Source organism: Lonchura striata, chromosome 2, assembly GCF_046129695.1.
Source record: "Lonchura striata isolate bLonStr1 chromosome 2, bLonStr1.mat, whole genome shotgun sequence".
NCBI classification, from domain to species: Eukaryota; Metazoa; Chordata; class Aves; order Passeriformes; family Estrildidae; genus Lonchura; species Lonchura striata.
The window spans coordinates 34896644-34910117 of NC_134604.1; the positions used below are offsets into that span (position 1 = coordinate 34896644).

At 39.1% G+C, this 13474-nt stretch overlaps 1 protein-coding gene across 5 annotated transcripts in view; it reads left to right on the forward strand.

The window, feature by feature from the left end:
* Positions 1–421: 421 nt before the first annotated feature.
* The window catches only part of PICALM (phosphatidylinositol binding clathrin assembly protein), a 65755-nt gene continuing 52702 nt past the window's right edge, over positions 422–13474 (forward strand). For all 5 annotated transcript variants that reach the window (XM_021536215.3, XM_021536217.3, XM_021536216.3 and 2 more), the window contains exon 1: positions 422–731. In XM_021536215.3, the coding sequence (XP_021391890.1) occupies positions 602–731 (130 nt within the window). In that variant the 5' untranslated portion in view covers positions 422–601. The remainder of the gene's footprint in view (positions 732–13474) is intronic.

Consider the following 13474-nt stretch of genomic DNA (forward strand, 5'->3'; position numbering starts at 1 on the left):
GCTGAGGAGGCTGCCCGGGGCTGAGGAGGCTGCCCGGGGGTGAGGGGGCTGCCCGGGGGTGAGGAGGCTGCCCAGGGGCTGAGGGGGCTGCCAAGGGGCTGAGGGGGCTGCCCGGGGGTGAGGGGGCTGCCCGGGGCTGAGGGGGCTGCCCGGGGGCGCCGCGGGAAGCGCTCCCTGCCTGAGGAGCGGCTCCCGCCCCCTGCGCGCTCCCGCGGCGCTGAGGGGGGCGGCGCGTGCCGCGCGGGCGGGGCGGCGGGCGGTCACGTGACGCGGGAGAGGCCCGGCAAGGCCCGAGGAGGAGCTCGGCCGCCGCCATTTTCCTGCGGCGCCCAGTGCGTGTCCCTGGCCCCGGCCGGGCGGGCGCGCAGGGGGAGGGGACGGCGGCCGGGGGAGGGGGGCGGGAGGAGGAGGAGGAGGAGGAGGAGGAGGAGGGGTCCCTGCTCGGGTGACAGGTCCGTCCCTGAGGGCGGAGCGGGGGCCGCCTGCGGCACGGCGGGGTGAGGAGCCCGCGCAGCTCCATCCCCCCGGCGACTCCTCCCGTCCCGGCCCCTGAGGAGGGAGCGGAGCCGCGCTCGGTTCCAGCGCCGCCAGCGAACCCGCCATGTCCGGCCAAAGCCTCACCGACCGCATCACGGCGGCGCAGCACAGCGTGACCGGCTCGGCCGTCTCGAAAACCGTGTGCAAGGCCACGACCCACGAGGTGATGGGCCCCAAGAAGAAGCACCTGGACTGTGAGTACCGGCGGCAGCGGCGGCCTGAGGGATCTCCCCGAGCGTCCCGCCGAGGAGCGGGATTGCCCGGCCTGCCCCGGGGTCCGCTGTGGGGCTGCTGCCCATCCCACCGGCCTCGTGGGGACGGGAAGCCTCCTCAGGCGGAGGAGCTCGGGGTTTCAGCATAGGGCATAGCCTGAGGGCGGGGGCGTAGGGTCGGGGACGTGGCGATGGAGAGCTTGGGAGAGGCTGTTCAGTATATCTGCTCTCCAAAAGGGGCCTTGCCAGTCTTCTTTATGCATAGAGTCCCGGACAACGTGAGCTCCTGAAGGACAGGACCTGCCCCATACCCCTTTCTTAGGGGGAGAGAGAGAACCACGGAGGCCAGGCAGAGGAATGGGCTGCAATTTCCTCACTAATTGGTCTCATTTGCGTCGTGCTAGGGCAGCACTCCCCCATTCTCTAGAGGAGGTGCAGGAGTTTCAGGAAGGAATAGCTCATCAGTTATCTTAATTATTTTCCAGGTAATCTACCAGGAGGGAAAAAAAAAAAAAAAAAAAACAACCTTCTTTAACAATCATGTAAATCTTCCATGGAGAAAAATATGTGAAACGACTGAGGGGAAAATCTCTCTGTGAGGATGTTCTTAGTCTTCTTTTTAGTCTGTCTCATTCACTTGGGAAGATGAATCTAAGGGGACTTCTTTAGAACTTCAGTAAAGCTGGATCCAATAGTCTTAGCATACCATACAGGGTCTAGCCATTTTTCAGCTTCTATTAAGAACAGATCAAAGGTGGAAAGGCTCAAAAGGTTTTCTATCACCTGTGATTATGAAGAGAATGATGAGCATCAAAGTTCACACTAGCGTTTCTTCCACTAAGCTGTGAAGTTGCAGGACTGAGGAAGTTATTGGTCTGAAAATCTGATTGTCTTGCATCTGTTTATTCTAGGCCTTTTAAGGATGGCCCCCTCTGCCCCCTCCCTTTCACTTTCCCAAATACATATTAAAGATATTGGTGAGATCTGTGTGTCTATGCCTTCTATATGTGTGCTTGCTCCCTTCCTCACACCCACGTCTGCAGGAGAAGGTTGAGTCTTCATGTGTCTTGAGTTTGTGCCTCCTGAATTGTTCTGTATCCAAATGAAAACACCAGATGATAGTAGTAGGATTAATTGTACTGTGGTTCTTTCTTCTTTCCACCAAAATGTGTGCATGTTAAAGGTTTAAGAAATTCTTGTTCTGCAAGTACCTGGGAGCAAAGTAATTAATTTTTTACGGTAGCCTCAGAATTCATTTTTTAGCTGCCTCTCTCTTTTTTGGTATTCCCTCATTCATTACATCTTTTGGTGGAAGATGATAGTAACTGAGTGGTCTTGTTAGATTTGGTTAACTAAGGGAGTCAGAACACTGAGGAAATCTTTGGGCTTTGAGTAACTTCTTGGCAGGTAGAGAAAACACCTTGTCATATGGCGTATGTATGAAATCGTGATGTTACTGGATTTCACACACAAGTGAGGCTTTCTAGAAAACAAACTTTGCCAGGTTTAGCCTGTAGTTGTGCTAAAAGTACAGTTTCAATACTAAGGCTTTTAGGAGCTGAATTATTTTGTGGTATAAGCTTTGTTGAAAAGAATATGAAGATGGTCAGAAAACTGCTCTTCCGGTGGGGATGTGTGTGTGTGTAAAAGGGTGATATTCTGAACAGGGCTGCTGGGAGACAACCTAATGGAGACCTCCAGGGTGCTGCTGCAGAAGAGTGCCTGGACTTCCTTAGAAAGCTATCTGGTAGTTGCTGGATAAGAAGAGCAATTCTGTGTTTCCTTTTTCTACTCCAGACTGTCAGGAGTCTGTTAGTTTCTGCCTCTCTCTGAGAATATTTATCAAAGCCAAGCAAACTTGATTTTTTAAGTAGTCCCTCTTTTTAGTGGCTAAAATAGATCATGGCTAGATGTTTTGTACCCTAATATGTTTGTTAAAAGTCTCTGTTCTGGCATCAGGAAATGACACACAGTCTTGTATTTTGAACTTTTTCTTTGTTCATACCCTTTATGGTTGTATGCTTTAAAATAAATATTTTTTACACAAGCTGTGACTCAAGCCCCACTTCTCAACTGTTTGTACATATCTTCCTTTCACAACAAACAGTTTAACTTGGTAAGGCCTATGAAGTGACGGCTCATTGTAAATTACAATTAATATACCTGTCTTCATAGGCAACATGCTGCCTTAATATTTTTCTGATTATTGCTTATTGTGATAATACAGGTAAACTTGCTATAGGTTGTGTCCTGGTGAGTGGATAAGTTGAGTTTTCCCATACTGCATTAGTTTTGTAGCATGTTCTGTGACCATGACATACATTCTTGTTAGTTGATTTCTTGTACAGATCTCAAGATTTCCGAGTCCTCTTACTGACATTCTTTCTTCATTAGGCTTGAGCTATCACAAACAGATTTAACTAGCTCAGCCTCAAGTTAACTCATAAAAATGGAGGGAAGTCTGACATAGGAATATAAGTTCATGAGTATCTGTTCTTATTTATCTTGCTCCTGATAGTGTGTGGAGTTTGAAGTGCTCTCCATCCTAGATTACCTCTCTTTTGCTCAGCGATGGTTATCTTTATCAAGGAAGTTAAAAAGGAATTTTTTTCCTTAGCTCATGGTGGTTAAAATGTAATATACTTCAAAGAATGTTTTCTCTCCCATTACAAAGCTTAGTTGTTTGGTTTGAGGGAGAAAGACTTCTAATTTACAAGTGGATATGGCTTGTGATAGGTAGTAACATCATCAAGGCTATATACTTGAATCCATGATACTGTTTTTTTCTTCAGTTTTGAAGGTCCAGCCTTAGAACTTAGAGCTGGGATAAGAATTCTGTTTGGTAGTCTGAATGCTGCTTTTGTTGTGATGGATTACTTGTTTTACAGAAATCAAGTTTAGTAGTCTTGGAACCCTCGAAGAATAGTTCATTAATTTCTTTTATGGAAAACCTAGTTTCACTAGGACTTTGTCCCAGTTTTTACACCTATCTTAGCAGTGGGAGCTCTAAACTGCTTTGTGGTTTTAACTTGTATGTGGAGATTGGTACAACCCTTTCTTTCTCGTTAGTTTTTTTGTCCTCACATTGAGTGTTGGATAGTGATGCTAAGAACAAGTGCTTTAGGTTGTTCGAGTATAAATGGTTCTGGGAGACTTGTTGCTAGATTTCACTCCTTCTTTTCATGATTCTGAGAGGATGGTGTGCTTGTGTTTGTGTGGTGGATAATTAATATTAGGAATACCTGAAGTTAATGCCTAGTAAATTTCACTGGGTTGGTTTTGTGAAGCTGTTGTAGCAGCGATTGCTCAGTAGCTTAAAAATGTTTGTGTACATGTGTGTGTTGTGGAGTGGACTTAAAACAGCTTTGTTGTGATAGACATTTAGGGTTGGCCTCTTCAATGAGTGTGGCATAGTAGCCCTATCTGCTTGTAGCTAATGGAGTAGCCCTCTTTAAATGAGAATGTGGACGGATGACTTGGAAGGAAGTTGTGATGCTGTAATTACCCATTCTGAACAGGAAATATCTCTATAATTAAGCCAGAGTGTAATTTCCTTGATTTCTTATTGTGAAAGAAAATGTGTATTTTTAAGGAAGACAGTAAGCCAGAACCCTGCCCTGTGTTGGGTAGGTGTCTGTGAGAAGCTGTGTAAGTGAAAGTAAACTTGAAGGAGCTTGTTGGGAACTTGATTCCTAATACACTAATGTTAGCTGCTTTGGTTTTGTCTAGAGGCTACTACTAGGATAGAGAAAGGCCCAGCTAAAGACTTGCTCCATGTCTGTGCTGAGGACAGGTTCTGTTTCAAGCTGAGATGGTATAAAGAGGGTAACTTGTAGAACTGAGGGACAAGGATCATTGCTTTTCCCTGGATCACCCGAGATTTGTAGAAAAGCTGGGAAAACCACCATTGTAATGGTTCACTTGCCTTTACATGCTGAAGTGTAACTGGGTGATGAGGTGAATTAACTCCTAGTTCTGTGGATACTTTTGTGTTCTCCAGTAGAAACAGAAACACATTCCTTTTATGGTATTTTTGTGCTTCAACAAACTCATGTTTTGTCTCTGGTTTTGGCAGAATCACCTGAAGTTTCTTGCAGCTTTGCTTCCCTTTCTGTAATTGACTTAAATTTCTGGAGGCAATCCATTATTATTTTTGCTTAGAAATATTCTTTGTAACTGTAATTATTTCAAATACAGATAATTGCATTATTGCAACTTTCTTTTGAAGTATTCAGTTTTCTCTCTGAGTCTTTTCTCTGATTCCTTCATAGTTTCTTTCTTTAGCCAACTTTCTTATTTTTTACTGGAATTCCTTTGGAATATTTGCTCATGGCTTTTAGTAGAGTATGAGAACTATCATACTCCTCCTGTCTGCCAGAGGGACAATTTTCTACTACAGCTGCTCATTTGCAGAAAGACTAGCTATGTAGTTGTGCAGCTGTTGTTTTATTTTACTTAGCCTGAAGCAATATTCTGCTTCAGATGAAGTAAGAGGCAGGAGCTAAGGAGGAGAAGCTGTAGGACACCTGCAATCAGCTTCCTGTGAATCTTCATACCACTATTGTTTCCCAGTAGCAGTGATTATTCAGGTCTCATGTAACTTTGGGCTATAGCCCTAGTTGAGATTTTTTTTTAACGATATTTTTTTTTTAATGGTGCTGTCGTCTCTTGCATTTACGAAAAGGGACGCTTAGGAGAAGCACAGACATGGAGCAAGTCTTTTGCAGTTCACCCTGTGACCTAATGATCTATTTCAGTCTTCAGTTCCTAATCTTAAAAACAGTTTTTGATTTGTAGATGTGAAAGTTTTAATTTGTCCCTAATGACTTGTCTCACAAAGTAATGGTAATTTGCATAATAATACAAGAGATGACTTATCCAATATGGAATTTAAAGCTTCCTGACTTTTGCATTTGTTGCCTTATGTAAAGTACATGATTTGTTGATGATGGTAGAATTCTGGGAAAGTTCACTTAGAAAACGTTACTGATGTCTCACTCCTTCTGGAAAATGCAACATTATTTCTGAAGCTGAGACTCCTTTTGTATTTGAAAGCTTGATTTATTAAACAGCTTTCTTAAATTGAAATTTCTAACTACTTTTAAAACAATTCCAGTCAAAACATCTCGCACATCAATTAATGCTTTAAAAATAACACATAGTAGCTTTACTGCTGGTGGGATATGTCCACTTCTTTGTAAACTGAAGTAGCTGTTTCTCAAGCATGAGACTAGAAATCAGGTAAGAATTGTAAACGACTTGTGTATAAAGTGTTGAAGCCCTCTACTGGGGCAATCGTTTAATATTTTCACGTAGTTTGCAATACAAGTTTAAAGCAATGGTCTTAAGTATGTGTTCTTTTGAGTAGTTTAGCAAACTCTTCTGCTGCAAACATTGCCTTGTGTTCATGAGTATATGAATTTAACCATTTAGATTTTCTGTGGGTGAAAGTATTAACTCTGGGAGTACTTTCAATTTGGAGCTTAATGTTATCTTGCAAAGACTTGGGTATGAGAGATTTTATTACTGATTGTATCTGCAGCTGATTAAAAGTAACCAACAAGTAAGTAACAAAAAAGAATGCAATCAAGTGGAAAGAAGCTTGTGTTGCTATAAAATTATCTGGCTTGGTGTTTTCCTTGCTCTTCTGGCCATTTTCTCCATTATGAAGTATGATCATGAGTGGGCAGATTATGAACGCTTAGTAACTTCAAAGTGACTGTATCCTTCAAAACTTGAAGAAATATTGTTCTACTTTGTATTTCACCCCTAGTTTATATCAGAGCTTTATCAATTGGCTGGTAGTTTCTAAACTTAAAAATAATTTTAGTAAATTCAGTGCTACAGTCTGGTAGTCACAAATCTCTTAATGGTAAATCCAAGTTATGAGTAATATGTCACAAATTGGGTTTTGGGATTTTAGAAATTAGGAACTAAGCTGTATTTAACTGTGAAAATAACTTAATGAAGCTAAGCATTTCATACAGATTTAGCAAATACACTGGATTCTCTGATTGTGACTAAAAAATCTCCTGTGCTATTTTGCTAAAGGAGCTTTATTAAAGTAATGCTTATCTGGATAATTTGCAATATTATACAAGGGTAAATCAGGCTTTTATAAGTATTACCTCAGAAGAGATGGTGTAAATGAACAAGATCTACATCAAAATTTGACTTGGGCAAGTTAATTCACAGAGTGAAGCATAAGAGAATTTACTGGAGTGAACAGTGGTAGCATAAAGAAAAATCTTGAGATTTTTGTGCAGGTCATGACATAAGTAGTCTAAATTAAAATAAATTTTAAAACCTCCCAAAGTAGGGATTATACTCATTCTGAGCTCTCCTATGTACTTTCATTCATACCGATGTTAATTTATTCAGTTCTCCTCATCAACTCCTTTTTTCCTTTTCTCCTGAAGAGACACTTTTGAAATCTTTACTTGCTGTCCTTTATTGCTTCTTCCCAAGCAAGCAGACCTTCAGTCACAACATTCGTATGCTCCAGCAGCGGTGCCATTCTAGCAGGAGCAATCCTTTCACTGATGTGGGAAGTGAGAAGTTTGCATGGGTTGAAACTGCTCTGGTATTTCACATATTTACTCTAAATATGGTGCTTGCAGTAGCTCAGCTATTCCATTTGCTGGCTGTGTGTTATGACATCAACAAAGTGCCTGTATTGTTTGTAACCTTTCTTGATTTTTTTTTTCCTACTCAGTGACACTATTCTAGATCTGACCTTATTTTTTATGTGAAGTGTAAAACCTTGTTTGAACTGTTGTGATGGTTAAGTCTACATACAGAGAATAGTGGTGTTATTTGATCATGTTTAATTCTGTCCCCTTTTCGATTTGCATAAAGACATTGGTGTTTACATCAACCCAGAAATGAAGAATTGCTTTGGGAACCACAACTGCATGAGGCTGCAATACATAATCAAGTAAATACTCCTAACAGATTGATTTTTTTGAATAGTTAATTTATTAAAATTTAAAGCACAAAATGTGAATCCTTAATAACACTGTTTCCTAGTTAAATAATTAGTGTAGAAAAAATTTTCCGTGTTAACAACTTGTAGAAAAGGACATTCTTTTATCCATTTACAAAAAGGTGATAATGAGGTTCATATCATTCCTTAATTACTTTTGTTCCAAAAAAAAAGAAAAATAAACCCAACAAAACTAAACCAACCCACTGGTATTCATCTGCACAGTGTAAGTTTCTGAAGTTGCCATAGTCAGCTAGATTTCTGACTCAAAGTGTGTAGCATGCAATTTTTTAAATTAAACTCAGTCTACAAAGATATAGACAGAGGTCAGCATGCTTTAAATACATTTTTTTTATTAAAAAAAAAAGTCTTTGCCTTCACCTGGTAGTAAATCTACTCAGAGCAGCTCTGGTTGTCTGTGACTTGTTACTCTGTCTGCTAGATGAGAAGGTTGAATGTCTTGGCTATCAAAAGGTAGATATTGGTGTCTTCATGTTCCTTGGTGTTCTTAAGAGCTGCTTGTAGCTGCTGTTGGTAGTGTTTGGGCTTTTCTGGGGTGGATGCTGACCTCTAAAGTGACCTGAAGTGTTTCTGTACCTCTCTTTTGCTGTTCAAGTGTGCACTTATAGTCTTGGGTTTAGTATTGTTATGTAGCATGTCCCTCTCTTCCCCACTTCCTCCCATTTGTTCAGAAGTTGCATCACCATTTGCCTACAGTTGCACTTGGTTTATTTGGCTGGTACCTCCACTCTTGCTGACCAGTGGGCCAATATTTAATTGGAAATGGGGTGACACTTGAATTTGCTTTATCTCCTTTCCTTCTAACTCTGCCCAGTATTATAATAGTAGTTTCAGCCATCATTGCAGCCTATTTCAAATGTTATGAATTTTTCCTACTCAGTGACACTATTCTAGATCTGACCTTATTTTTTATGTGAAGTGTAAAACCTTGTTTGAACTGTTGTGATGTTTAAGTCTACATACAGAGAATAGTGGTGTTATTTGATCATGTTTAATTCTGTCCCCTTTTCTATTTGCGTGAAGACATTCGTGTTCATAATAAATCAATCTGTTAGGAGTATTTACTTGATTATGTATTGCAGCCTCATGCAGTTTTGGTTCCCAAAGCAATTCTTCATTTCTGGGTTGATGTAAAGCTGATTTCATTAAGTCTCCCTTACTCATAAAATGTCTTCATTCTTCTGTCTCACAAGGAGCACTTGAATTTAATATTTGTGTAAGCAGTTGTGTCAGTCTGTAAGTTTTAGGGCTGAACTTCAGGTGTTTTACATGCAATTACTTTTTGTTCATGAAGAACCATAACTAGTTCAAATCCTAGCTGCAGATAAAAAAGAAAAATGTATTTATGAACAATATCCTTGTGTTCTTTTATTCTCTTGAGAAGTGAAGTTTCTTTACAGTTTCATAATATACTAGAATCCTTAGGTAGATTTCAGTTTTGAATTAATTCTCTGGATGTCCATGTCCCTTAGCTTTCATTGAGATAGCCATGTTTGGATCAACTGGTTTCTATTCAAATTACTGAATTTGGATTTATTATCCTTTAAATCAGTTTTTCTGTTATATATTAATAATCTGCCTTAAATTCATCAGGGATTATTTCTCCCTAGAGTGTTTGCATTTCTGTCAGGAGTATTACAGTGCAGTGCTGCAGAATAAGATTTAGAGTATCAAAAATACATGTGAAGTGGATGTTAATTATAGGAAAAAAAGAAAAAAATGAACCCAAATATGAACACTTCTGCATTTGTGGACTGTAGTTTTTTCTAATATTTCATGTTTAGTAGGTTGTCACATTTGATTATCAGTTGAATGGAAAAGCTTAGGATGCACAACTCTTAGCTGTAAGCTGTTTGATACACAAGGACTTGTACACTATTAGCTGGGCTTTGAGGAAAAATGGTTGTCTGGATACAGACTTTTATTTTTAGGCTCTTGATAGTTAATAAGAAGCTAGCCCAAGCTTTTCCCCGGCCTGTTCATTTGAAATGCCTTGCCACTATGTAGCATCATTTAAGCCTATCAAATGTACATAAATTAAGTCAATTTCCAAGCAGGTTACTTTGCATTAAAAGTCTGGAATATTTGAAGTTTCAGTGCTGAATTTGGTGTGTAAGCAGATGGAAATCCAAAGAAGTTTTTGTGGTAGTTCTCAAATACTAGGGAGCAGCACAGTTAGTATAACTTCTGAAATTTGGAATTTCATTGTTATGAATTTGAATTGAATATGCTTGGAATTTCATTAAGTGTTTGAAAGTCATGCATTTCTAGGATCTGATTTTCTCTCTTGTTTTGCTGGGGTTTTTTGCTTTTTGTTTACACACAGTTTATGAAGAGATTTTCTTCATATTTAATGATCTGTAAGTAAAATAGTGAGTTGGAGGAGATGCTTTTGTCCTTAAGCTGTTAATGAGGAGTCTTTGTAGACAGGAATGTGGTCAGTCTTTTGGTATATACTAGGACTGACACAAGATGTCTTAACACAGTTTTACCAGAGTTCCATATTTATTTTAGCTCTCTGAGATTTTAACCAATGAACAACCGTACTTTGAAGTAAATGGAATAACTAATTATTTTCATTTTTGACCTTTTCTTATGAAACAGTTTATTTTAAAGGATAGAATCTGGCTGAAGGTTTCTTTCCTTTTACTGAAAACTAGAAGACAGATGTTATTTACTATTTCTCTTGGCTTTAGTTTATCTTCAAGGCTGTTTGTGATAGGGACATGTCTTTGTTCATGGTAAACAGAGAAATTCCCAGCTGAAAGCTGTGGCTACTGAGGAGCTCTTTCTGTATACAATTTCCCTTACCCATCCAGTTTCAGACTACAAAAGTTTGAAACTCTGTTGGCTCTGAAGCTTTGTGAAACTTGATGACCCCATGGTCACTAATGAAGGGCTCAGGAGCAGTCTCTAAAAGTGAGACATGAGGGAAACAACTGATTTGGATTTATGAAACTCAGACATAACAGTGTTGCTGTAAAGAGGATGTGTTCCCCTTGGTAAGATCCTCTGCTTTATCTACTGAGAATTGGTAAAGCTTAGTGTATGGTCCTGGAAAAATTCAGCTTCCTTTTTACTCTGCATGTTAATGATGGCTGTTCCTGCACCATCCTAACCTCTTATCACAGTATGTTTTAAAATTTTTACTCTGAGCAGTATGGACATGCTCTGTATGGGATGGTTTTGTTGTGCCCTTGTAAAAGAGTTCTATTCAAGTGTGCATTGAAGATGTGCTTGGGATGAGCCAGAGTGAGTCTTGTTTGGTCAGAGAGCTCCAAATATCTCATGGGAGATGTTAGTCTAAATTGAAAAAGGAAGTAAAAGCTAAATTAGGCAGGCATTTCCAACATTTCTATTAATAGAATGGAAGAATTTAGCTGTACTTTTGCTTGACTGCCTCCCTTCATGGAAGAGCTTCACACTCATAGTACATGAGTGTCAGCTGAAACAATTTTGTGGCAATATCTCTGCTTTTATAGGTAGAGAGGTTGTTTTTGGGGTTTTTTTTAGCTCTTGTGCTCTGCTTTATCCAGTTTTCTAGCAGTTCATGTCAAAATCTGATCTGGTTTTGGTCAAAAGAAAAGTTATGAAAGTGGTTGTCTGTAGCAGATCTCCTTTAATGAGTTCACCTACTTTTAAGTGCAAAAAGTGAAATAGATTGTATGGAATTGATGGAACTTGTGTTAAAACGACTGCAGAAGTGCTTTAAATCCATGTAGCATGAACTTTCCTTGTTACTTAAAAAATCGTAGTTGATTTTTAGCCAATATTACCAGAATTTTCCATGTCACCAAATACGTTGACATGGAATTAATAGTTTTGGTTTTTTGTTATGCTTCTTTCTCCTATTCCTGATGGGAAAAATTAAGATTAGTCTCAGGAATTAGACAGAAATCATATAAAAATATCTGGTGTGCAGATTTTTTTCTTTTTTTTTCAGTATAGAGAAAGACAAAACTTGGTCACATTGTGCAGAACTGTTTTCATATAACACTAGAGAGTACAACATTTAGCCTATTTGATCTCTGAGATAGCAGCTCAAGTACCCAACTGTGTAAAGCTGTGCTGGCCTGTGTGATTTTCTGCCAGTCACTTTGTAGTAGAAGGATGATGTTTGATTTTCACTGAATGATAAATATTTGAAGTTGGAGAATTTGCTGCTTTGATCATTCAAATAATTGAGATACTTTGTCAGGAGTTTTTTTTTTTTTTTTCTCTTTAAAAAAATTCATTATATGATATAATAGGCAAATAGTCTAAACTGATTTCCTCCTTGGTCTGTTAACTGAGATTTAGTAAGGATATTTTTGCAGCAAGTGCAAAAAGAGTACACTGTGGGCATGCGTTTTCAATCTTAAGAGTTGCTACTTTGAGCTTGACCAGCTTCTTCTATAGAAACTTCAAGAAAAAAGTATTCCTCAGCAAACAGCCTTCATAAAATCTGTCTTTTGATTGTCACTTATTAGCCCCATTATTCAATTGTCTTTCCTTATTTCCCCCCTTTTCAGGTTTTTCCACTTCTATTGGGATGCTTAGGTCATTGTTTATAAGCCTTTAAATCAGAGCTACTTTGAGACCTGTTAAGCTCTGTTTAGTCAGCTAAAAGAGTAAGTGGTCATCTGACAGGACACTGCTGTATGTATTTCCTGAGAGACCCACAGAAAAGTAAGATACATAGATTATCCATACAAAATATGAAATACTGCATAGCTGGATTGTAGTATGATGTGTGTGAAGGTTATTCATAGTAAAAATCTGTTTTAAAGCTGTCATCTGAGAGGTTTTCTCCAGTAGCTGGGCATTGTGCTATTTATAAGGAAAAGCATTTGCACTCTTTTGTAGTAAATAGTCCTAATTTTAAAAATCTAAGGAATTTGGACTTTTTCTATTTATTTTATGCTAGAAAAGCACAATTTGCAGTAATTTTATATATTGGGCTTTTGATGCCTATTTTATTAAAACAAATCCAAATGAGTAATTTTTGCATCTCTATGATGTTGGAAGAACATAATGTAATAATCAAACCATTTGAGAATATGGCTTAAACCTTTTTGGTCTTGGATGCAAAAATTTCCCAGTGTTTTTTTTCCTTTATCATTTTAATTTTGAAAATCTGTGTAAATACACAAGAAGCAATAAAATGTGGAATGTTGGTTTCTAACCAGTATACTACAGAAGCAAAAGAATGTGTAGTAGATGCTGACACACCTTTAGACTCCTTTGACAGTAAAGCTCTTCTGTAAAACATGTTATATTGGACTCTTGACAAAAGGAATCTTTTTTCACACAATTATAAGTTTAGGTTTTGGTTGTTTTTTTTTCCAGAAGTTAAGCGGGCAGCCCAGTTTTTTTCCACTAGTTAACCAGAAGCTGTAGAGGGTGGTATCTACCAAGAAATGTGTCCTACCATGCATGAGATATACACATCTTCATTGGCAGTTTCAGTGCTGATGGAGGAAGGCAAATACTCCTTTAACATCAATACATGCTTCCTGACAGCTCCCAAAGGCATTCAGGAAAAATGTGCTATTCATGCTCAGAGTTAGGTTTTGTCCAGAAGGAAATCTAATTTCCAAAATCTTGGTTTAAAATGGGAGAGAATGACACATATTCCAAACAACTTTGCTGGAGTAAGACCTTTGAGCTACTGAAATGAGAACATAGGAAAACCTCAGGTGAGGTGGCTTTGGTTTTCTTATCTTTGGTTTGTCTATTA